The following is a 26,438-nucleotide window of genomic DNA, read 5'->3' as shown; positions in this document are numbered from 1 at the left end:
CCAGTGTTGGCACCTTATTATCTGTGCTAGCTTTCGCGCTCACTTGCTTGGCTTACTTTTTTGGCAGCTTTCCGGTGCTTGCGGCGAGTTTGCGCTTCCCAGGTGGTCCTCCTTGATTAGTGCTTGTTCATGTTGGCTGTATTCGAACAGAGTCTACTACGTCTTGCTTGCCCTGCTACGGTTGCGTTGTACGCTCCCCCACGCGCTTCTTTGGCCTCGTTCGATCTTGGTCTTGGTTTTGGCTTCCTCGCCTTGCGCTTGTTAGTGGCGCCCGAATCACCTTGCGCTCCTGCGCTTGCCGCCGCTTCCACCTTTGCGTTGTGCGTTCCCCACGCTTACTTCCTCTTGTCTGTGCTCGCCCTCGCCTCTTAGTGTCCTTTTTGTTGGGTGTGGCACACACTCGCCTCCCCTTCCTAAGATGGCCGCCTCCGGGGTGTTATTGTGCCCGAGGATTCTGTCTCTGATCTGTTGGGTCCGGTCTCCTTTATTCTTCCTGTGTTGGAGCCTCTGTTTGGGACTTGTTACTTCGTTACAGGGCCAGATCTTAGAGTGTCCACACTCCTTCGAGCATTCGCTTTGTTCGTGAGCTCGTGGGTGCGCGAGTGCACAGCGTTCTCCCAACTTAAAATGGCCGCCTACTTGATCGTTTCGGTTTCGTTTCACTTCCTCTTCGTGTTGAAGTTTAGCGGAGGAGTTGCAGTTTAGCGGAGGAGTTGCAGTTTAGCGGTTAAAGTGGGCACATTGTCCTTGGTACGCGCGGCTTATTGCTTACCGCTACGCTAGCTGTTCCGCCCCTCACCGCGTTAGTCTCCGACCTGCTCGCTTCTCATTCGGGGGTTCGGCAGCTTATTTGCTGCTCGGTCCTGTGCCGCCCACCATCTTGGAAGCTTCGGTCTTCCTCGCTGTTCCCTGCACCTTTTCCTCGATTCCTCCTGTCTTTCTGTTCTTGGTGGCCCCTCTTTTGTCTCCTTTCGTGCCTCAGAGGTTCCCACGTCTCTTAATTCCTTTGTAGCTGTTGTTCGGGCACTTTCGCTGGTTGTTTTGCTGCTTTTTCGTTCAGGGTGACGGAGCTCTCGGACTTAGGCGTCTGCCTGCATTGCTGTCCAAGCCACACACCCCCAGCCCCACAGTTCTAATGGAGAAACCACCCATGCTCTACAAAGAAGATACAATATATCAACCTCAAAATGTGATTCGGGAAAAGTGTGGCGCTGCGGCCAGGGAGACTGACGCTGGAATCTTGGGATCACTGTTCGATCCCCGGTGCTGGTGACAGATTAGCCCAGCACCATGTGACTCTGGGTAATAGATTGCTTAATCTTCCTGACGGCCCCCAGCGCCTGGAAACCCTTACGGGTGATTGTTCGCGCTTTACAAATGTGGATTATTATTATTATTATTATTATTATTATTATTATTATTAATAATAATAATGTATTTATTAATATTATTCAGAACATGCTTTCTTTACTTTAACAAAACATCCAAAACATGAATCAATACATATCCACTAAAGGTGGAAATACCACATTTGGAAATAACAAAATTAATCATCTAGTGCTTAACTACGGTGGGATGTCTTCTATCATCAATCATGCAGTCCTTTAACTAAGCAAAAAACAGATTTTAAGACACAAAACATATGTGAAAAGCCATTAACTCAACTTTTTGAAATAAATTACTTTTCTCACCCGGAAGAACACACTGAACCTTTGAAGAAATGTAGCCCCCGGGTCACCTGACAGGTTGGTCAAAGTGAAGAAAACAGACACATTCTGGATTCCTTGTGTTCCATTGTAATCTATCACATAGCTCACCTGTAAAGTCAAGTATAGGAGTCTTAAGAGCCATGAACAACCGTGAGATCTAAGCATAGACAGGCATTCAAGGAATGAGGTACATCCAACACAGAAAATCTTTGCACAATGCACCTTCCAAGCACATTGCAACGCAAAATTCATGTGAGAATTTTCTATTACAACAAAAACAAATATTAAAAGCAAAATGGCCATGAAACACTCCAACTAATGAATCGTTTAAATTCTTTCAATCAACTTCTAAGAGACAATTAAAAAAAAAATCTCAATTTCCCCATGAAATCAGAAAGAGGCTTTAACATTATTAGGTCATTCATAAAGCTGCTGTAATGTGCGAACAAAGGTTTCACCAACAGACAAGTTAAAGTCTGCCAAATTATGTCACACATTCATTGAAAAGATGCACTTACCTTGCTCAGTTTTCGTTTGTTGCATTGGATCCTTTATCACCCAATCAGGCCTTAGCCAACAACTTAAGCACATTCTAAAAGATGGTTACGCCAAATATTACCCAACATAAGCTCAAACATGCGGATTCATTTTCAAGAGTAATCAATATCCAACATCTGCAAATCTTTAGTCAATGGTCCGAGAATGGGGCGTGGCCTGGTAAGATACAAGGTAGACATTTCTACAGACGCACCCGTCGACACAGGCTGGATCTGGTCATTATCCTGCAGTACTCAGGCAACAATTCCCCATCAATGAGGCAGGGTGATTACGCTTTTGCCCTGGGGCCCACTCTACTCGCCCAGAGCGAGTGATGTGCTTTGGCAGGAAGGCGGCCTTTGGGACAACCAGCGCCATTTCCCCTGCTCTGCATAAGACTGGGCGTAGCGATGTCTAAAAGCTGGAGACGGGACAAGAGCTTGAGGAACAGAAGGGCAGATGCACTAATGGGCCCCGCCGAAACAGACGATCCAGTGAGGAGTGACAGCCCCGCTGCCTAGTTGTGATTCCCGCTTGCATTAAGGGGAGCCGGCTCCTGCGTGGAGTCACAACTCCGGGGCAGCTAGCCTGGGACAGTGAGGTCTATATCGGGGGTGGAGGTGAGCTAAATGCCCTGCGTTCACAGCAGATAATGGACCTAGAAGGTGCGGGAATCCTGCTGAGAGCTTAACCAGATGTTTATCGGAGTGATGAACCAGGAGCGGCTTTAGGTTCATGGTGCCCCTGGGCAGGGAGCCTAGGTAGGGGCCCCTGAGAGGGGGTCCGGGTGCGGCGGAGCCCCCTGGAGCTCAGGAAGGTACCAGCAGGCCAGCAGTGGGTAGGAAAAAAAAGAAGCCAATCATGAACCAGGAGGAACGCAGGTGCGGAGGCCAGTGAAGAGGGGGGGGGGGGTGTCAGGTGTTTGGAAGTGGAACAGAGCCGGAGGCCGCCAAATCCCTGCCAGGGGCCGCCAAGCAAATATGTATCCATCGTCAGGGGATTACTATATTAAGGATTTATATTGGCGTGGTGGCCCCTGGGGGTTGTTGGCCCTGTGCAGGTGCATAGCTTGCACATGCCTAAGGTCGCCCCTGGATGAACCCTTCATCCGGCAAGCTTCTGAGGTGAGGGGATGGTCTCAGGCATGTGAGACCGCAGTCGGAGGTCCCCTGCGGTTGACCCGTGGTGACGCTGTGTTCTCATGCTGCAAGCGTCACCCGTGGGTTCGCTGTGTCACTACCTTGGGTGGTTCCGTGGGGTCCCAGTGATTCTACGTGCTCTAGGCACCGTGTCTAGTCAAGGCGTGGTTGTTATACCACTTTCTTAGTATATGGTTTAGTCTCCTCCTGGAGCCCGCTGTGCATTGTGCTATTTACTGTCAGTTTATTACTGTATTATTGTGTGCCTTGTTCTCTAATCTCATAAAGAGATTAGCAGAGAGTATTTAGTAATAAATACACATATTTTATATATACCTTGTGTGGTTCTCCTTTCATTTGGTCATTCAAGAGGTTATAATCTGGAAAACCAAGCTGCTCTACATTCCTTTGAGACTTAGCCTGAAGGCTGCTCTCCTTAGTTACCACTAGGATAGCTTTCAATAAAGGTTGTCTTTAACCTAATCATCAATAAGGGTCGATTGGACTGGTACAAGGTGCCCACTATAACTAGTGGACAGCATATACCCAGCCAACTTCTCACAGACAGGTTTTTAAGTGGGATGAAAAAAGTAGGGGCTCTCTATAAGGAGACATGTTAAATACATTTCTGTGATTCCAATAGTGTACCAACCGACCAGTATTTTGGTTTACGGGTTTCCCGCTGAGATGTAATTGTATCCAGATAAATTACAGAAGAACTGATCTACACCTAAAACCTTTCACTATGATTGACTTAGTCAATGGGTGTTAGCTGTTTAAAATAAATAAGTAACAACAATGATTTGTTATAAATAATTAACATTGGAAATGTTTCACTTCTGAAATAGTGTGTCTGTGAATTAAATAGCATCAAGGCCTGAGGAAGGAGTTTTGGCCTTCAGTTAAGTGTGCTTTATGTTAGATATGTGTCCTCCTTCTCACTGCATATCTTGTCCATCTGCACATCTACAACCACCTCTATTTCCTCTTCATCCTCTTTTCACTCTTCCCTGAATGCACCTCCGTGCATCTCTATCACTTCACTGCCACCAAGCATACACTGCACTCCCTCAAATGTAAGCACTTTATTTTCTCTTATTTTTGCATTGCAAATATGTTACCAACTGTGTACCCCTTTACACACACATCCACAGAATTTCTGTTGTAAATTGAATACATAAACATTGTTCTTTGTGCTCTGCAGAGAGGCCAACCCACTAACATGCACTTTGTTTGGCTTCAGCCTTAGTGCCTGCGCGCTCAATCAAAGCCCCTCTTAAAAACCTGGCATGGCTCGAGTCTCAAAGTACGCACAGAAAAAATACAGATGAACAAGAACATTATAAAATAGCTAACTCTTGGGGGATGCAAGATTAAGTAAAATGTTTGAAAAGAGGAACTAAATAACTATTGTGTCAACGTTTTTAACATTCTTTGCTTGCAAGTCAATCCATGTTTTTGGCATCGGTGTTAACTTAGGGGCATGGAGCCACTGGCAGTTTAAATGTCACACATCAGAGAACTGTCCACTGTAAGCACATGTTCAGAGAATGGTTGCATTGCCAGCATTCCGTCCATCATTTGTTTGCTGTAACACTTTTTGCCCTAAGTAGGATGGGTATGCCCAGACGTGGGTCCCTTGCTCACTGTGCAACTGGTTTCAAGCGAGCCTGGCAGAAGAAGGGTGGCATACGCTGAAACCGGTCCCAGAATGCTGGTTTCCGGTCCAGGGAGGACCTGGCCTGGCAGTTCGGTCTGGACTGTTCCCATGGGGCACAGGGTCAAGACTGATTTGCATATGGCTGGGTCCAAACTGGGGTGGTGTGGTGGGCAAAAGGAACGACGGATTTAACCCAGATCTTTTGACAAGGGGAGAATGTTTGCATTGTCAGCATTCTGTCCATCATTTGTTTCCTGTAACACATGTTCACAGTAAGCAAATATTTCTCACCTTGCTTCACTCAGATATTGGGATTAACTTCACAAGGGAACAAGAACGAACCCTGCTCGATATTTGGATCCATTTCGTGGTGGAACAAGTGCTGCAGCTCCATTTATAACGGGGCCAGCAACATGCAGTCAGGGCCTGGGGTGACACAGTGGGCAATGTTAGTGTGATGAGGGGTCTCAGCACAATATACATAACACAACTTTAGCTAGCAAACACTTACATTACCCAGAACAATGCCCCAGATCAGACGTGCTTGCATCCACTCTCACGTATGACGAACGTGTGCGTTCTACATCTTTGAATGACGGACGTCTGAAGCCACAAAGGGATGAAGTCTGTCACGTCTGAAACCATGACGCTAATTGTGTCATTGGCCTACAGAGTGAATGCAACCATAAACTCAAAGACAACAAATTGCTTTAAAACAGAAAGCCTTGCGTCCTGCATCACAATTCCGAAGGTTTTCAGAGCGAGGCGGGGTAGGCAGCCTAAAACACACAGCCCAGCCCAAACTTAAATACATCGATTTACTTAGCGATACAATTGTATCTATAAATAAAGTGTTACAGCAAATAAATTGATCTATTTATTATGTTGTTATGTAAATGTGTAGGAATTTCAGAGGGGTGCAGCCCCACAGCCTTTATGTAGAAACTGCCCCTGTTAGGTTTATTTGGTAAATATTGAATGTGTGACTGGAACTTTGTGTGTTCGTATAAGAGATGTCTGGAACAGGAAGGTAAATGCTGGATCCTCCTGCATCTTTCACTTCAGGCTGCTCTGTGAAGCTTACTCTCCCACTTCTTAGTACCCAAAATGGGTGGTGGCTACAACACTGTCCCCTAATTCAGCTCCACTGGCCAAGCCGGGCCTCCTGAAGGGTCCAATGTTTGCCAGGGGCAGTGGCCAGTCACTGACTTACGCTGTGCCTGTTTATTTTACACCATTCTTGAATGTAACGCACTGAAACTCCTTTCTGCAGCACTGGGACCAGGTCCCCAGTTGGAAGGACATAGCTGCCCGATGGTCCCTTCTCATTTTAGAACAGGGATAGGTTAGAGAACTGGCATATGCACTGCGGTAGTGGTGCTCTTCTTTTTTTGTGTGCTCATAATCTGTTTATTATGTTTGGGTAGAATACACAAACATCAATCAGATAATACACTATGCAAGGCTCACATGGACCTCAGTATGGTAGTAAAGGCACAGACATTGAGCATGGCAATACTCATGAGGCAATCAGCATGGGGCGTACCACCACAAGGCCCAACAAAAAATCAGAAATCTACAAAGTACTCAAAAAACTTATTACGATCTTTGGAGCAACTCAACTTAAGGGCCTTAAATGATCGCTACTCTGAGGATGATCAACCGGTAGCGACCTTCCACTCAAACAAACAATCCTCTCATCTTGATTACATGTTTACATCCCTAAACATGTTATGCTGGGTAACAACTTTTAGAATAGGGACGAGCGATCTCTGTGACCACTTGCCTCTAGAAGCCAAACGAAGATCAAATTGTCAACTGGTAACAGCACCATTTATAGGCCCTGACACAGAGGTCAGCTCAAATTTAAAGTGGCTTCGGTGCAATGTCGGCAATATTGACTCCGTAAGCCGCAAAGTGAAAACCCTTTTCATTGAAATTGCCAGCTCTTCAACCCAGGTGTCGGACATTTGGCAAAACTTCATTCATGCCATCAGAGAGAAAATGGAAGAAATTATGCCCAAAAACTCACGTCGAGGGAAGGGAAATTCGAATAAACCAACCTTAGAAATGAAAATACAAAAACGACTAATAAATCAAAGACTGGGGCAATTGCGGAAGTATCAGACAAACCAGAGCCTACAAAGTGACCTACGGGCAGGAAAAAGCCAACTCAAACGGTTGAAATGGGAAAAGCAGAAATTAAGAAATGAAGACCTGTGGGTAAAACTTCTCTATGAGGGGAAACGGAAAAACTGCTCTAAGTTTTGGCAAATGGTCAAAAGACTACAGAACCCCGATCGTTTAGGTCAAAACTCAAATATCTCAGAGGAGGTATGGACAAAATACCTACTGATGCATTTCAATAATGATGACACCATTGAGGACACCGTTATCAACAATCTTTGTCTAAAACCCATTAGGTCCAAATCAAAAGAAAATTCGAATAATACGGGCATAGAAGCTCAGGGAAAGTGCGCCCACAGAGCCACTGGCACCTTAACATTTGATAAACCCAATACCGATGAAGATCCCGTAAAGGCTATTGAGCCAGCCCCACCGAATGAAATCTTTCCGGCAGACATCCAACGAAAAATATTAAGGGGGCGACCCACTGGGGCACCGGGGCCGAATGGCATTCCACAGATACTGTACAAAACAGATGTGGAGTTCTGGAGCGTATCGCTGGCACCATTATTTAACAATATAAAACACACTCAGACTCTCTAAGAGTCTTGGCATGGGTCAGTTATCAGCCCGATTTATAAACGCGGTAGCAAGAAGGATCCCAGCAGCTAACGACTCATTGCCCTACTAGATGTGGAGGCTAAATACTTTGCTGGAGTCATCCTGGAGGAACTAACTTCATGGGCATCCGGAAATTCAATTATCCCAATAAATCAAACGGGTTTCTCCAAAGGCCAAGGGACCACAGCCAACATCATGGCATTGTCCCTGCTGATGGGAGCAGCAAAAGAGATTAAGTCATCTTTATACCTCTCGTTTTTTCGATTATACCGCGGCATTCGATCATGTGGACCGTAACAAATTATGGCAGAAACTGGATCACTGGGGTATACCGAAGCGCCTCTTAGACGCTCTAATTATGCTCCATTCAGAAACCTGGATTAAAATTAAACGCCATCAGGACAACAAAAGGGCTAAAGCAGGGGTGCGTATTAGCACCACTACTATTTAATCTTTTCCTAGTCGACCTACCTGGGGTCCTTAATAAATGTCCTAACCACGCACCCAAATTGGGGAAAATTGTACTTTCTAATCTTCTATTCGCAGACGACCTGGTGCTGAAAAGTCGGACACCAACGGGCCTCCAGCACCTTTTGAACGTAACTTACATCTTTTCGGCAAAAAACTCCCTTCAAGTTAATTTTAGTAAATCAAAGGTCATGGCCGTGAATTACAGGAAAAAAAGGAACCTCTGTTTGTATTTGAATGGAGAACAGCTTGATCAGGTGACCTCTTACAAATACCTGGGAGTTAACTTGGACTCCAACAACTCATCAAGGGTACAACTTGACTCCCTACGAGGCAAGGCGACTATGATCTATCTGGCATTAAAACCACTAAAGGCCAAACTACCTGATCTCACCTTCAAACCGCTCCTTGAACTTTTTGTGTACAAAACTACAGCCCACTCTCACATACGGCAGTGAATAGCTACATGGGAAGGATGCCGTTCTACTGGATACAGTTATAGCCAATATAAACAGGGCTATTTTCAATCTTCCAAAATATGTTTCTCCAGCCCACATCCGACTAGAGTTTGGCCTTCTCAGACTAACCCTAGAAAGGCGGTGCGTGTGCATAGCTAGCGGGCACAAGATCCGCTTGGCAGAGACGGGCTCCTTAAGCCCCAACGTATGGGAAGAGCTATGTCGGCAACGCAAATCCTGCCCCAGAGATTACCTTCTTTAATCACTCCAAGTCCTTGGCCTGACTGACATCTGGGAAACATCAATAGACCTTTTGTCTCTAAAAAAATCGGCAAAAAATCAGCGCGTATTATCTCACTGATCGAAGACAAGCAGGATCTAGCAAGCAGGGCCCACGGCTGGATAACGTTGGGTGACTATGGAAAAATCCAACCACAGGCATACCTTAACATCGGTATGAAAAGGCAACTCAGAAAAGCTGTTAAAATTTCGCCTAGGTGTAATCCCTATACTCCCTCATCTCCCTCCCTGGGAAAGAAATAACTCTTCACAGCAGTGTCGCCTATGTAAAACTGCCAAGGAGGACATTGTTCATGCGCTTTGCATCTGTCCCAGACTAAAGGACCTGAGGCATAACCTTCTACAACTTTTCTTCAAACTACATGCCGTTCGGTCCTGCAGGCAGGCAGTCAAATTGTGTTTCAACACCAACAACACTAAATTGAACTGCCAGGTTGTGAGGTTCTTTGATCTGACAAAGAAAAGACTTATCAGTGCTTGATGAACATTATATGGCTCCTAGGACAAGCACTAACTGATCTCAATCAACTCTTTATTTTTAATTAATTTAATCTGATACTCCCAAGTACACATCTCTTTCTAAATGTAAATTGGTGTTTTTACAATTTTGTAAAGATTTTAATTAACTATGTACAAATAAAATAACTTCAAACTTCATGAGGTAATCATAGAGGGAAACAGGGTAAACAAAAAATAAGTATACAGAACAACCAGTTAGCAGCATTAGATCAGGAGCCATATAGGGTGTCATATAAGAGCCTTCAATAATCTTGCAATACTATATAGCTTTTTGGGCAAAGCAATCTCAATTCCTCCCAACAATATCAAGGCAACCCGAGGAGTTCTGAGAGTGTCTTGGGATTCCTACTGGGAAGTCCACAAGACGGGCCATGAATATCAGCTGAGTGAGTGCTGTGCAGAAAGGAACCCCTGGCTGGTATTCTCCTCAAGTAGGGAAAAGGGACAAGGGGCCCCACGGCGAAAAAAAAAGGAATAAGGAAATGTTCCATCAACACAAAGTAAAGGAAAAGGAAGTTACTGCTGTAAGTGCAAGGTCAAGGGCGTGGGACAGCAAGGCGAGAAGGAAAAAGGAGCGACAAAGTTGGGGACCACTAGATGCGACCAGGGGCATCCCTAGCAATTAAGAGAGCTAGAAAAAGCAAGAGCCAGAATCACTGTACAGGAAAGCCAGTCAAACAGGTGGAGGGCACGCAGTTTAGGCAGCTGAAAGCAGAGTTGTTTCAATCCTGAACATATAGTCAAGGAGGGGCTGCCACAAGTGTGTGAATCTCTTGTCTGTGAGGGACAGCTTATGTGATAAATGTTCCATAGCTAGGGTTTGCCACATAGCTGAGTGAACAAGGATAAGATGGGAGAGGGAGCTGGAGCCTTTCAAGCCAAAGCTATGAGCAGTCAGGCCATGCCCTTTATGTGGCGGATTAAATATCAATCCACGTGCCTCAAGGCTTTGAGCGTGGTAGGACGAATGCCTAAAAAAATCGTGCAGTAGTCCACTAGAATCAGAAACCCCATAGTGTTCCAAATGTGTCCCAGCGTATCCTTCTAGAAGAGGGTGAGATGAGGGTATGGCCACCAAAAATGCTGAAAATCCCCCTCTTGTGCCCATTATCTCCAACAAGCTGTTGAAGCTGTGGGGAACATGGTGTACAACCAAACAGGTGTATAGTACCATTGAAACATCAGCCTGTAAGCTGATTCCTGCTGTAAGATGCTCCTATATGTTTCAGGAATCTCACGCCACAGGAGTTCCACTGTTTCTATGTGATGCCTGCCACACTATCTGATTCCCATTTCATCTAGTACAGGGAGTGTAGGAGGAGGTGGACTGTTGGAGGACATTGTAAGTCTTAGAAAACAGACTTTTCGAACCTTGAAAGCTACGAACTGATGTTTCAAAGGGCATACGTGGCTGAGTGGCTCTAAATGTGGTGGGGGGGGGGATATAGTGGACCCAGTGGCACAGCTGAAAATACTGGTGTCTGAGTTTGTCTGGGAAACTAAAAATCAGACTTGCATTGCTCAAATGATTTGATCTGTAGCCCTTGAAAGAGGTGCTACATTCGTCCCTTTCCCACTCAAGGAAAGACCCCAAGCAAAAAGCATGAACTCAAGATTGCAAGCTATGAGGGTATTCGGAGAAGGGAATGAGGTCAAGCCAAACTTGATTGCTACCCTACCCCATATCTCAAACACTGTCTAGGTACTGGTTGCCAGATAGGCACTACGTGGGTGATGGGACTTTGAAAGCTAAGCCAAGTCCCGGAGTTGTCTGAAGAACAGAGTGTGGTCCATATGGAACCCACATTCTTTTCTCTCCAGGACCACATATTCATAAAAGAAGCAGAGGTGAGCTGCTCAATAGCAGTCGAGAAGAATGGGTCAGGCTAGACCGTCACAAATTCTGGGTAGCAAGAGCAGTGTTGGTATGTTTTGTAATGTAAAAAGAACAATTGATGGATAGAATGCAGAACAATGTCATACATTCACCCCAGTACAGAGATCTGGGCCTAAATACATTGGTTTTTTTTGCTCACCTTACCATTCCAGTTTGGACCCAGCCATATGAAAATCAGTCTTGACCCTGCACCCAATGGGAACAGTTCAGCCCGAACTGCCAGGCCAGGTCCTCCCTGGACTGGAAACAAGCATCCTAGGACCAGTTTGGGCTTTCAGCCCTCAGCAGCCAGGATAGCCTGACTCCAGTGGCATGGAGAGCACAGGACTCAAATCTGAGCATTCCCGTCCCACTCGGGGTGACAAATGCAAAAAGAACAATTGATGGACAGAATGCAGAACAATGTCATACATTCACCCCAGTACAGAGATCTGGGCCTAAATACATTGTTTTTTTTGCTAACCATGCCATTCCAGTTTGGACACAGCCACATGCAAATCAGTCTTGACCCTGCGCCCAATGGGAACTGTTGGACTTGGCCCTTTTGGCAGGTTCGTCCCTGAACTTTTTGCCTTTTAGTGTTACATAATTATAGTGATTTCTGGTCTTTGCGCACTTTTACACTGTGTCCCAGTGTAAAGTGCGTGTGCTCTTTGAGTGCGTGTGTGAGATTGGCCTGCCCTCCCATAGGAATGCATGGGGGATATGTGTGTCCATGGTAGTTCCTGATGTGTGAGGAGTGCACAGGCGAGTTTGTATGTGCGAACTCGTGAAATTAAATGCTGCATGATGATGTGCGCTGATTTAATGTATCTAGTGTGGAAGTGCCACTTTTAGAAGTTGGCATGTCTGTGTAGTAAATGTGAATTGACTGTCTGGCTTGTGATTGGCTGCAGCTGGCTGGTGTGCCTGGCTCCAGGAGTCAGGATGGGTCTTCCCCGGTGGTGAATGGAGAGATCTGCATGTTGATGGGAGGGAAGAGTGCACCTGGGACCTGAATAGGGCTGGGCCTTCCCTACACAATGCTGGCTCCGCCCCCTGTGGTGCGTCTGATGTCCCTAGCCTGTCCTGTGAATGGGGAGAGGGGCTGAGCACAACAAAGTGCTCCAAAACCAGTTGCATCTGGTTTTTCCTTAACCCTCTGCTACCAGACAAAGGAAAGATGTGTATAAAAAGGGGCTGTGACCCCATGTAAAATGTTCTCTGTCTGATCCTGACTTGAGGGGGCCTGCTGCTGCTGGGCGCCAGGAGGAACGGCCACTGGGTGCTGCCTCCCTGCCTGGAGGGCCCTGTGAGCTGGCCCCTGGGCCCAGCCTTTGCCCCCCACCTACTGAAAGACTTCTGGACGTTTGACTGCCATCGCCTGGGAAGCGCTGGCCTCCCAAAGCTAAATAGTGCTTTCGCGCCGCCGGAGCGGCGATCCCTATCTTGAGGGATTTCCCGGCATGAGGATCCCCCTGCCGGTGTGATTTTATTGCGCAGGTGCCCACCCTGCGACTTGACCTTGTGCCCGTTTGGAAAACCCTAGCGGGTGCCCACCCTGCCATGGACGCCGTCTTTAGAGGGTGCCTACCCCTCGAGTGCCTGTCTAAAATTTTATACTCATGAGGGTGTCTACCCCTCGGTTGCCCCGAGAAAATCACCGCCGCCGGCCCGGGGGCTCGCGGTGAGGGCCGCGCTGCCATTGGTTAAGGTGTCCCGAAGCCGGAGGCTCGACGCCCAGGGCCTCGCTACTTTTGGCTTCCCCAGGAGAAGTAAACAGGAAGCGGACGGGAGCCCACCCCACGCTCCTGGAAACAGAGAAAGGTGGCGCTTGCACCCGGGCCCCCGAGAGCGAGGGAGAGCCCCGGGGGTGCCCAGAGAGGTGCGTTGTTCTCTAGCGGAGCTCCCGGCGTGTAGGGAGCCCTGCAACCGCTTACAGGCCGCTAGAAGAGCCCGGTGAGGAGGGCTCCCCCGAGCAGCCCCCGCCCAGGAGCAGCGCCGGGACAAAGAGGAGTCCCCAGCAGAGGCCCGGTGAGTGTTGGCGTCTCGAGGCAGGGGCACCGATTCAGGTGAGGAGCCGCCCCGGATAGCAGCGGGTCGCTCCCTTGCTTAGCGAGGCACTTCTGTTTTAAAGCCTACGTGGCTCCTACACTTACGGGGGCATTTCCTGGCAATTCAGAGTTGCCCTGCAAGTGTGCAGGCAACTCCAACGCTGAAGGGGGCATTTCAGGTGGCAGAGCAGCCCCGGTTGGCAGCAGGCCACTCCCACAGTGTGGCAGCATTACTTGGTGGTTCAGAGCCCCGTGGCTCTAACGTGTGGGGGCATTTTGTGTTTAGAGCCTACGTAGCTCCCATGTCGTGTTTGGCTGCATTTTGTATTTAGAGCCCCAGAGGAGAGCCAGGGTGCACGCTGGTGCACAGGCTCAGTTCCCCAGCTGCCCAGCACTCAGTGGGCAGCTGCATCGTTTAGGCCCTAAAAACCCTTGTGCATTCTTCTGTGGCTGCCTGCGCAACCTGCCCTTACTCTGCTGGACAAAGGGCGTTTGAGCCCCTGAGAGGACAAGTTGGTCTGGGGGTCAGTACCTAAATGTGATTTGGGCGCAATGTGATTACCTATAGTGCTTGAGAGAATACTTGCCTAATGTGATTTATGCATAATATGCAATGCCTTTATGCCTGTGATACCTCTAACTGTGATTTCATAATTAGGAGGTTGTTTTGCCTAATATAGGTTATGCTAGTGAGTTCATGGTTCCCTGCGTGATATATGCCTAAGGTGGTTAGGATTGCGTAGTGTGTACCTACCTTTTACCAGTGGTTACTGGTTGTGTTCTACAATTGTTATTTTGTGCTACAATTATTCTATGTTCTAGAAATGCGATTTCTACTAAATGCTATTTCTGACGGTGGCCCATGTGGCCCTGTCCTGTGTATATAATACCCTGTAAATACTGCCCTGTGCCAGTTGGCACAGTGTAATTGTGTGATTATGATCTAATGTCTTTATGGTAATACAAAGGCTATTGTTATATATAACATTGTGTGGAGTTCCTTTTTGTGGTGTGCCTGGTGTGTTGCTGCTGTGTGTGTGTGTTGCACAAACGCTTTACACATTGCCTCCGGGATAAGCCTGACTGCTCGTGCCAAGCTACCAAGGAGGTTATCTTGGCGTGTAACTCTCTTGCCCTGACTAGAGTGGTGATTTCTGCCTGGCTTTGGCGCAAACCTTAGCCAACCAGAAATCCCATTTCTAACAGGAACAGTCCAGCCCAAACTGCCAGGCCAGGTCCTCCCTGGACTGGAAACAAGCATCCTAGGACCAGTTTCGGGCTTTCAGCTCTCATCAGCAAGGATAGCTTGACTCCAGTGCCATGGAGAGCACAGGACTCACGTCTGAGCATACCCGTCCCACTCGGGGTGGCAAATGCTCACTTTGCCACTGGATTCAAGCTAGCCTAGCTGATGAAGGGCGTTACCCAGAAACCGGTCCTAGGATGCTGGTTTCTGGTTCAGGGAAGACCTGGCTTTGCAGTTCCGGCTGGACTGTTCCCATGAGGAACAGGGTCAAGGCTGATTTGCATATAGCTGGGTCTGAACTGAGGTGGCAAAGTGAGTTAAAGAATGATGATGGATTCAATCCAGGTCTGTGACTGGGGTGAGTGTCTGAAAAGTTTCAGCGCTCCGTCCATCATCTCCTTGTGTTTGCCTTGTTCGCCATAAGTTGGCAGGGTATGCCCAGACATGGGTCCCTTGTTCACTTTGCCACTGGATTCAACCTAGCCTGGCTGATGAAGGGTGTTACCCAGAAACCGGTCCAGGATGCTTGTTTCAGGTGCAGGGAAGGCCTGGCTTGGCAGTTCAGGCTGGACTGTTCCCATGAGGCACAGGGTCAAGACTGATTTGCATATAGATGGGTCTGAACTGAGGTGGCGAAGTGAGCTAAAGAATGATGATGGATTCAACCCAGACTTGTGACTGGGGGTGAGTGTCTGAAAAGTTTCAGCGCTCCGTCCATCATCTCCTTGTGTTTGCTATGTTTTGCAATTTACCGACATATAGGCTAGGGCAGTCATCTAACCTTTCACCTACATTTTTCCTGCCATTGTACTATATCACTTTTTTGGGTATTGACCTTTTACCTAGTTAGGTGTTGCATACATGTTGTGTGGTTTTCCCAGTAAACTAGCCTCATTTATTCATCCTCAGCTTACATTACACAGTAAGGTAGAACCCCTGAGGGTATCTTCTTGGGTATATAAACACCATATCTTTGCTGGTGCAGACAGAGGAGAAAGTCTTCCATGTCAACACACTGATGCAAGACGCTGAGGTTCCTGCTCACAGACACTCAAGCACACATAGGTCTGACATCCCTTGCGGGGGTGGCCATCTCGAGAACAAGACAGGGTCCTTCATTCTCTCACAGCATGTAATGAGGTTGGCTCCATCCTAAGGGGATTCTTTGCTCTACATCTACATACATGCTAGGTACACTTAGATACATCTAGTTAGGATTGCATCGTAGGAGTACGCTTTATTACGGTCACGTATTTATATACCTGCCTATTTTCATTGTTTTAGCACTATGGTAGAAATCTACCATTGATTTACTCCGTTGGTGCTTATAATCATTTATATTAGTTTCTGTCTTATAGTTGTTTCAGCACACCTATTTTACATTAGAATGCAGCGGGTTTAATAAATGCTTATTGAAAATGTCCCCAACGTTTGTTCTGTGTATCTCTCTGAGACAAAGTGAGCACAAGTGACTGAGCGAAAAGTACTGTTTGTTTCCATGATCCTGGATGGGACAGGGCTGCCATGTTCGATAGTTTCCAGGAACTATTCTCCCACTTGGTAAGAGGAGTTTACAGTGGCACTGTGAGCTAGCTGGTATACAGGCTAACATACTCGGTGTGGGTGTCTGGAATCAGTATGGACACCAATCCCACAGTTTATGTCGTCTAAATAGCAGATCCTATATGGATTTATAGGAACAATACAACAGTGTATTGGAGATGCCGGTTTGTTTCCTGTTCCAAATGAAGGAACGGAGATCTCTCTGCATTCAGCGGATGTCCCCCGCTGGTATGGAGGGCCTGAAAAAGTTAAAGCAAGTGGGCAGGAAATTCAACGGAACCACGTTCACCGCGCCCAGCCTCGAGATGTGCAACATCTTCCACCGGCACATATCCTACAATGGCCCCGCGATGATGTGACCAATATGCTCGGGTCCAGGTCTGCAATGAGCTAGTAATGGTAATTCGAAGGTACTGGATACAATGAGTAGCCCATTGAAAGGGAGCCAGTGACTGCAGTCCAGGGAGATGCTGTGGTGGGATGGTAAGATTAAGCACCTGCCACTTGGTCATATTAATCTTTTAACCCGAGGTAAGTTCAAACTCTAGTAGTTTCCATACCACCGCCGGAAGGATGGTGACCGGATCCGTCGGAGTCAACAGTAGGCCATCTGCATAAAGCAGAACCTTGTGCTCCAACCCTGTACTCTTAATGTCCTGCGCTTGACGAAGGCGAATTTCTAAAGGTTTTGTAACCAGAGCAAAAAGTAGAGGGGACAAGGGACATCCCTGCTGGGCACTTCGCTTAAAGCTGCTACAATGTGTCTTGTTGGGTCAATCAATTGCTTAGTTTCAATGGCAATAAGTCAAAATCAATCACATAAATGTTATGAAAAGTAGAGTGATAAGTCAAAGCACACCAAACAAAGGACATACTTGATATGTATTATTTATATATATATATATATAGATATAATTTGAATGCATCATGGTATATATGGCTGTAACACAGTTAAATCACAGGATAATAGACACATGACTATATAACGTGGAGTGTGACAATATTCTGTACATATTCACAGAAACTAACAAATACACAGACATATCAAGACAAAGCTAAATTTTGGGAGAATCCATCCTATTACAATGTATATAGTTCAACTTCCACCCTGCCTTAACTTTCACAATGATTTATATTTCAATTCAATTCAATTCAAAAGACCTTTATTCAAATTCCATAAAATTCATAAAAGCACTTACAAAAAACAGTCCCAAACTTTATACAAATCTAATTACGATAATCATAATTTTTAAAATTTTGTTACAGCTCTTGTAAATCAAGTTTTCAGGGGTTCTCCATCATTTTGCGTACACAAGTTATCAGTCTCAGGAAAGTGCTAGTGCGAAAGATCAGTTCGTCTGTATCCAGAGAAAGCAACATTAGATAAGACTCCGTTTCAACAACAGCTAAGGTGCACCACAAGCAATAATGTCCAAATTAATATTACAATAAGTTGCAAACGATGATTTTCATTTTATGGATTTTCAATCTTTATTCAGCAAAATTGGAGTACCACACAGCCGACGCGTTTCGTCCCACGCAGGGGACTTCTTCAGGGCTTTTTATAATTAAAGCTGACCTCCCAATGGATGTGACCGGTGTTCTGTAGAGCGATATTCATAAGGCCTCAATTGTCTTAAAGTTTATATAGAAGTATAGCATGAACTCATATTCAGGGCGTCATCTTGACTTGAGAGGCGGTCACTGGCTAACTTCTTTTCACCAGTCACAAGATGGAGGAACAAAATATAGTGGTCTCTTTAAAACTTGGTTTATGTCCTTGGTCGTAATTGCCGCTTTGAGAATAAGGCCTCTGGAGGACTTATCAGGTTTCAGACGGAAGTTTCCCATTTGCTATCCATGGAAAAGCTCTACTAAGACTGGTTCTATAAAAATAAAATACAGAATCATTGTGTATCTGGAGACATACCATGTTCCTATAATATTCTCAAAGCGGCAATTACGACCAAGGACATAAACCAAGTTTTAAAGAGACCACTATATTCTCTTTGGACGTGGCAGACTCAGAATGGATTTGGTGGCTTTTGAGAACTTGCTCATGGCGTGGGCCAAATGCCCACTCCATGAGCCGTTCGCAGCAAAAACCAGCCCCAAATACGGAAATGCGTCCACAGATTCTAATTTATCTGTCCCCACACGTATAGTATTAAGCTTCCGTTTCCCTAGGCCACAGGGCATAATAAAAGATTTTTTTAAATTCACTTGCAGATCTAAAGCCTTCATATATTGGACAAAGGTTTTAACAAGTAAACGGAGGGCATTAGGTGTGCGGCCCATAAGGACCACATCAACTGCGTATAAAAGAACCGGTAATGGTTGCCCCTGGATTTTTGGCACATCTGGTGTCACCTGTTTTAAAGATTTCGCTGATTTATAAGGTGAATTGACAGCAGTACGTAGATAGATTAAGCGTTGACGTTTGGACATAGGATATGTGTGTTAATGTGTGAACATCAAGAGGGTCTTTCACAGGACTGGTATGCAACCTGCAGACGGTCATGGTGAATGAATTCACAAGGAAGTACTCCGTCCTGGTCCAGATGGAGTAAGGAAAAAGCAAGAGTAAATCACATTCACAATCAGAGCCGGATGTACAGATTCTTGAATATTGTATCCTCTGTGTCCAATTCAAAGATAGTGAAATCGCAAAGCAGTACGCCTCCTGGTCCGTAATAAGTGCACAAACAAGATTAAGAAAGGTACTTGGTTCGAATTGGGGGAATTAAATGATTGTGAAATTTTCTGTATCCATATCCATGGATGAAGGCATAAAATTACGCTGACGACATGCAGCTGATCTTTCCAATTGACGAAACGGAGGAATCTAAGGATTTCTCCCAACGTACTATGCTCTTCATTAAAGACTGGATGAATCATAACTATCTCAAATTAAACTTGGATAAAACTGAGATAGTTATTTTTAATAATAGAATCGATCTGTGGATGCCAGCACACTGGCCAGCTGCACTGTGCCTTCCACCTACCCCTGAAAATTCAGTTAAAAGTTTAGGAATTAAAATTGATGCTAAGCTATCTATGCATGAAGAGATCAACCTGGTTACCTCCTCTTGCATTTACTATCTGAGGACGTTTAAGAAAATTAGGAAAGTCTTTACCAGGGAAGCAAGAACGGCAGTCATGCTTGCCTTGATCATGTCCAGGCTAGATTACGTTAACGCCATCTACTTAGGGCTCCCTGCAAATCAGACCCACAGGCTGCAGGTAATACAAAACCAAGCAGCCAGGCTGGTCCTTCGCAACCAAGACACTGCCACATTAAACCACTTCTTGGCTTCAGGCGACTCAGCGCATGATCTTCAATGCCCTCTGTGAGAAGGGCTCTAAATTCATCTCTGTTAAGATATCTAGGTATCGACCCAAACGAAATCTCTGATCGGCCTCGATGTCTAAGCTGATGATTCCAAGATTCAAGCGCAAGAGAATGAGTGCCTCCCGGTTCTCTGTCCTTGGCCCCACGCTATGGAATTCCCTGCCAATAGACATCAGACTTACTCCTGATTACACCAACTTCAGGAAAAAACTGAAAGCATGGCTATTCACTCTAGCTTATTGCTAGTAGCTCTCAGGAAGTTTCTCCCTCCCCTTCATTGCCTAAAGACCTTTTGGCATACGTGTGCTTACCAAATCTCCCAAACATAAACATAAACATGCTGTGAATTCAATCAAGAAAGGGGAGGGGGGATCAGTAAATCAGCCTCAATGTAACCCTCATGGCGACTTGCAGTGAATGTGAATCACGAACCGGGAGACTCGCTGAAGCAGAATGGGTGCAGTAACTTGGCCCTTCACTACTGTCTATCGGCGTGATGTATAAAGCCATGATTTTGCTAACCATGAAAGGACCAAACCCTTTCTTGATGAGGACTGTCCGTAAAAAGACCCAACTGACCGATATCAAACGCTTTCTCTGTGTCTAACGACAGGAGAAGGGCAGGGATATTGTGCATATGGGCTTTTCTTACCAACTGAATGAGATGTCTGGTGTTGTCTGGGCCCTGCTGGTGCTATATAAAGCCCAGTTGATCTTGTTCAAGCAAGTCGGTAGGAGAGGCTCTAAGCAATTCGCCAGTATTTTAGTATAGACATTAGCGTCAGTGTTTAACAGGGTCATGAGCCCGTAGGAAGTGCAGTGAGTGGGATCTGTTAGAAATGGGATTCCTGGTTGGCTGGTGTATGCACCCAGGCCAGGCAAGAACCACCACTAGTCATGGTAAGCTAGATACACACTACAAGATAACCTGTAGTCACCCTCTGGTAGCTTGGCACAGAGCAGTCAGGCTTATCTAGAAAAGGCAATGTGTAAAGTATGTGTGCAACATACACACACAGTAACACAACGAATACATCACAATAAGACTCCACACAGTTTAGAAAAATAGAGATTATCCATCTGAGTAAAACAAGAGCAAAACGACAAACATCCAATCACTAGAAGTCGACATATGTATTTTTATAGATTAAATGCAAAAACAGTGCTTAGAAGCCACTAGCGGTCAGAAGGCTACTTGAGGTCTCGAGGGACGGGTGCAAATCCAAAGTTCAGGCTTACCGTGATGGAGGGCAGGCTGGCTACAGCACCCACGTAGTGCCCGCTAAGAAAATACCTTGGCTGGAGCAAAGCATTGATGCGGAGTGCACAATGTGTTGATCTTTTCAATGCAGTCGGGCGCGGTCGTCAAGATTCACTGAGGTGAAGGCAATGTGTCATCTTAAAACCACGCAGAGCGTCATCGTCGAGCCGCGCAGAGTGTCATTGTCGAGCTGCGCAGAGTGTTTCGCGCAGGCTGAAGAACTGCTGTTGTTGAATAGCCACTGGGTTGAAGGATGATGCGCCAGTTCTGTACGGCGCAAAGGTGATGACGCGTCAGTTTTAGAGCAAAACAGCTGCAGAACCCATTTCTGAGGCTCAGAACTTGGAGGGGGGAGGATAAGACGCACATAAGGCAGAGTCCAGCAGCACCAACAGAATAGCAGGAAGTCTTTTGTGTCAGAAAACAGGAATCAAGCCAGAGATCTCCAGGAGGAAAGGCAGAGCCCAGCCCTTCTTCAGATGAGGCCAGGAGCAGCAGAGCAACAAGCAGAAAAGCACTCCTTACAGAAAAACAGTCCAGCTGAGTCCTTTAAGCAGCACAGAAGTCCTTCTGACAGAGGTTTAGTTCAAAATCCAGAAGTGTCTGATTGTAGGGGGTCAGACCCAGTACTTACACCACAAAGTGGCTTAGATGTACGCGGTGACTTCAAAGCAGCTCTCTGTGGTGCGCAAGTATCTCTTTTAACTCAGTCCACTCTGTCAGGCTATCTGTGGGGGGTGGGGCAGATAAGTGCTTTGTGTTTGGACAGGATACTACCTATTAAAGTGTAAGTGTCAGCCCCTCCCATTCCTCACTGCCCAAAAAGACCTACCAGAATGCAGGTGAATGCTCGGAATGCAGATGAGCCTCAGCTTCCTGTGTATGTGGCTGTCTAGAGGGAATGCACTAAGTGTAGCTGTCACCAACCCCAAATGTGTATTAGATAAAAGCTGTCAGGGATGTCCCTTAGTGCACAGCAGTCTGGCCTGAAAAGGCATACAATGTTCAAATCCAATGATTGTATCAATCCAAACAGAATGTAGTTTGAAAAAACTTTAATAAAGTATGTTTTACTTGCTTTGTTACTTTTTCTCCAATCTGATAAATAATCTCAGATGTTATTTCTTTTCACAAACGTTTTTTATCATTCAACATAAAACATTCCCGATGCATTTTGGGCAACCCATCTGTAAATGAAACCAAATAATATGCGCTATTCATCAACTCATGTTTCAACATGTTCATAAAGTGTTAAATTTCAATGTGTTCTGATGATATTCACATCTTCAGTGAGTACACATGCATTTGTAGTTGCTAAGGAAGTTAGTGATGATGATAGTCGCTGCAACGTTGATTATTATGGATAACGTACCAAGGGGGTAGTCTACAAGTGAAGTGCGAGCTGTTGTAAACACCTTCAACAACTGCGATAATAAACCAGTGACTAATAAAAAAGAAGTGACCCCTTGTGAGACAATAATATCACCGTGCAGTGTGAAAACGCCATGTATAAAACAAGTGAAACGTGTGAAGGCACAGTGACTGCACTTATCAGCAAGATCATGCTCAATGTAAACACAGAGTAACTTACGACGCTGGTGTCATGACGATGTAAGTCTGTAATACGAAAAAACATATAACCAAGTGCTCACGTTGACAAAGTGGAAACCAGTGAAACCCATGATGCATATAGATCCACTTACGTGGCGATGCGAAAAAACACGTCTCCAGAAGATGTCTGATAACAGATTACAAATCGCGAGCAAATAGCGGTCAGCTACCGATGCGTGGCATCTGTAAAAAGAATAGACCATCACGAGTCTACCGAGATTATGAAGCAATATGTGCTGTCAGTACAAAGTACGAAGGCTGTACTTGCATAGAACAAGGGACACGATGTCCAGACGATACCGGTCCGGTTGCGATGAGAAAACAGCTGTAAGAATGCAGAGTTTGCGAGGAAAGTTTAAGTCAGGCGAGAGCGGAAATCGTTATATGGTCACGTGACCACGTATACAACGGCTGCCATCTTATAATGGTGAACGAGCAAAGTGTCTTAAACGGGTGAAATAAAGTAAAAAACGACGTGAAGACCATGTGTCTGGGAGTGTAATCACACGGGAAAACAGCAAATACCAAAACCGGTGCAATCAAATTTTAGAAAACAATAAACCAAAAATAGAAACGGACATCGTTAAAAAGGTCCTAAAAGACTAAACACCTAATGTGTATATTGGAGTATAAGTAAAGTATCCTACATGAAACAACTGTAATAATGCATATGTTACTATACCACTCATCTTTCTTCCTGTCAATTGAAGAAAATATCCTAAGAATATCAGTGAACATTTCTTAATAATCAAGTTCTCATTTATCATATAGATCTATCATATGTACAGATTCAACTCATCATCCTAAAATCAAAAAAGCATTAGTCAATTACTGTATGAAAGTTATAGGTAACATGTTCCATCCTATCGTTCAGTCCATTAGGATGCATTGTGTTCAGAAAACGGATACAAAAGTTCTCTCTGTGTAAGAGCCTGTTGTTATTATCCACTCCTTCTTTCATTTCCACAGTTTCTAGCACTAAAAACTTGAGTTGTGCAATGTTATGTCCTTTATCCACGAAGTGAGCTGCTAGTGTTGATTTAGAATTTCTCATTCCAATATTGCTCTTGTGCTCCAATATTCGGATTCTAAATTTCCTGGTGGTTTCCCCAACATAACATAGGCCACATGGGCACTTGATCATGTATATGACATTCATTGTGTTACAAGTGGCATTCACTCGGAGTTTAATTATGGTGCCTTTCATGGGATGATTCATGTTTGATCCACGGATCACATGGTTACAATTACTGCAGTTCTGACATGGTTGCAAGCCTTTAAAAGTGATCCCCTTTTGTTCTGTGTCCAGTTTTGTTCGTAATTCTTTTATATTTGGACCTTTGTATATGCAAATATTGGTGGTTGTAGATAAATGCCATTGAAGTCTGGTTCAGCTGTCAGTATAGACCAATGTTTCAATATGACCTTCTTGTATTGTTGGCTCATAGTGGAGTATTTTGAAATGATTACCATTCGATTCTGTGGTTCTTTGGTTTGAGTTTTCAAAAGGTCTTCACGATTTTTACTATCACTTCTTTCCAAAGCTCGTTGTAGTATTTGAGTAGGGTACCCACGCTTTTTAAATCTTTCTATCATGACTTGTGATTGTATGATGCTTTCTGTGGGATCTGAAACGACTCTCTTGACCCGCAACAATTGTGAATATGGTAAATTACATTTGAGGTTAGGTCTATGAAAGCTGTTGAAATGCAAAATGCTGTTTCTATCTGTGGCCTTGCGAAAAATGGTGGTCTGAAGGTGGTCCCCCTCACGTTGTATCTGTACATCCAAAAAATGAATGATTTTTTTGTTGGATTTCAGAGGTAAACTGGATACGTTCATCAATATTATTAAGTTGTTTTAATGATACTAGCAATTCATCACTAGCTCCAGACTATATAATAAATAAATTGTTAAAGTATCTTAGAAAAAATCTCGTGTGTAATCTATGGTTCTTTATTCAGTATGTAACTCTTCAAAATGGTACATGAAGATATTGGCATATACTGGGGCTGAACAATTCCCCATAGATGCTCCGGAGAGTTGTAAAAACCATTTGTTGTCCCATTTAAAATAACTTTGATACAATGTGAACTGCAGAAGTTCCATAATGAAAACTTTTAATTCGTTGTCTATGTTTGATCTTAGTAACACAAATTCAATGGCTTCAATGCCTAAGTCATGGGGTAGCGATGTATAAAGCGACTTTACATATGCTGTGCACATCCATATTTCCTCTTCTGGATGAAACTTCAAGTGGCTGATTTTGTCAATGACACCTGTGGTGTCCCGTATGTAGGTGCTGATGTTCATCACAAAAGGTTGCAGGTGTTTATCTAAAGATTTGCCAATCGGCTCATATATACTTTCACGGGTAGAAGCTATGGGTCTAAAAGGGGGTTGATGCAAATTCTTATGTACTTTGGAGAACATGTACAATGTCGGCGATCTGGGATTGGTTTGAATCAAAAAAATGTTTGCTCTTTCAGTGATGACTCCATTTTCTACTGCTCTTGAAATGATCTTTTTAAGTTCCCCTTCAAATTGGTTTGTAGGATTATATTCTAATACCATGTAAGTATTAGTATCGTTTACATGTTTGTCAACTTGTTCTTTGTAGAAATTACTATCCATTATCACAAGGACTCCACCCTTATCTGCATTTTGACAGACGATTTTTGGATTGTTGGCCAAGTTGCGTAAGATGGCCTTCTCTTTAACAGACATGTTGCAGTGTTTAGATCTGTGTTGAAACTTCAAGGTGGATAAGTCTTGTTTCACCAAGTTTTCGAAAAGATCTAAACTTTTGTGACTTACTGGAGGTAAAAAAGTACTCTTTGGTCTTAATCCTTTTTAGTAGGGTATCTTCTTCCGGCTGTGTAATGGTTACCACATTTTCAAAGTAATTCCTCAATCTCAAGTTCCTCATGCACTTGAAAAAGCTAATTTCAAGTTACAAAGTATTAGAAAAAGTAGTAGGTACAAATGATGGTCCCTTTTGTAGAGTACATACTTCACAAGATGATAAATGGTGGATGAAATATTTATCACTAAGTTGTCATGATCCATTATTTCTTGCCTCGGAACCTGCCCGTAGTCACCGGATTCGTATCGGTCAATGTGTCTTTTTCTGAACTTTTGGCTCCTCCTGGGTCGCTTGCGTCTTTTGTTCCCTCGTCTAAAAAATGCACCGCAGAGGTGGAAGGTGCTTGGGTGCTCTCTGTTGAACTCCCAGTTGTATCATTAGTACGCAGTACTCAAGGGCGAGTTTCTCCTTCTGATGAGGATGTCTCCGTTTTCGAATTAGGATTGTATGGTTTATTCTGACGTCGGCCGGCATACACTTCCGCCCACGTGTACACTTCCCCTAGCTTATAGTCAATGGTATCTCGTTTATATTTCCTGATTTTACGAGCCTGTATCTCCAATGTGTATTTATTCAATTGGTTGTTGATATCATCCAACATTTTCGTTAATTCGTCTTCCTCCAATATGTTGTTTAATTCTGTTTTGATTTGATTAATTTCGGTGTTTAGTTCCTCCAATACATTCGATAATTCCTCTATGATTAGCAATATTAAATCGAGGGAACACTTATGGCATACCATTTGTCTACAAAATTATGAATTGTTTTTGCACAATAGTGGTTTTAGAGGTATCCTTAGACCTCGTGGGATCCGTTGTACACAATGGTACCTAATGAGTGTACTGGCATGCAGCCTTTGGTTGGTTTCCTTTTTCATTAATGACAGTAATTGTTTTATGTTGCTTTCTTTGTTTTTGTTAGATGTTATGGGTGTTATGTCTTCTTGTATTAACGCATATATTTTGGTAGCATCAGTATCCGTAAATGCATAAGTCTCTGCTCTTTGTTCCGTTAGGTTTGAAATATTATCATAAGACATGGTTATATCAAGCTTTCAAGTTGTTTCTGGCC

The 26,438-nt window shown here is 44.6% G+C and overlaps 1 protein-coding gene across 1 annotated transcript in view; it reads right to left on the bottom strand.

The window, feature by feature from the left end:
• Positions 1-26,438, bottom strand: part of TCTN3 (tectonic family member 3) — a 420,785-nt gene that overhangs the window by 125,597 nt on the left and 268,750 nt on the right. Inside the window, exon 9 of the mRNA XM_086932394.1 lies at positions 1,692-1,817. Within this exon, the coding sequence (XP_086788520.1) occupies positions 1,692-1,817 (126 nt within the window). The remainder of the gene's footprint in view (positions 1-1,691; positions 1,818-26,438) is intronic.

This window comes from Lissotriton vulgaris, chromosome 7 (assembly GCF_964263255.1).
Source record: "Lissotriton vulgaris chromosome 7, aLisVul1.2, whole genome shotgun sequence".
Taxonomy (NCBI): domain Eukaryota; kingdom Metazoa; phylum Chordata; class Amphibia; order Caudata; family Salamandridae; genus Lissotriton; species Lissotriton vulgaris.
The sequence above is the reverse complement of the archived record's forward strand: the minus strand, read 5'-3'. Positions and strand labels throughout refer to the sequence as shown.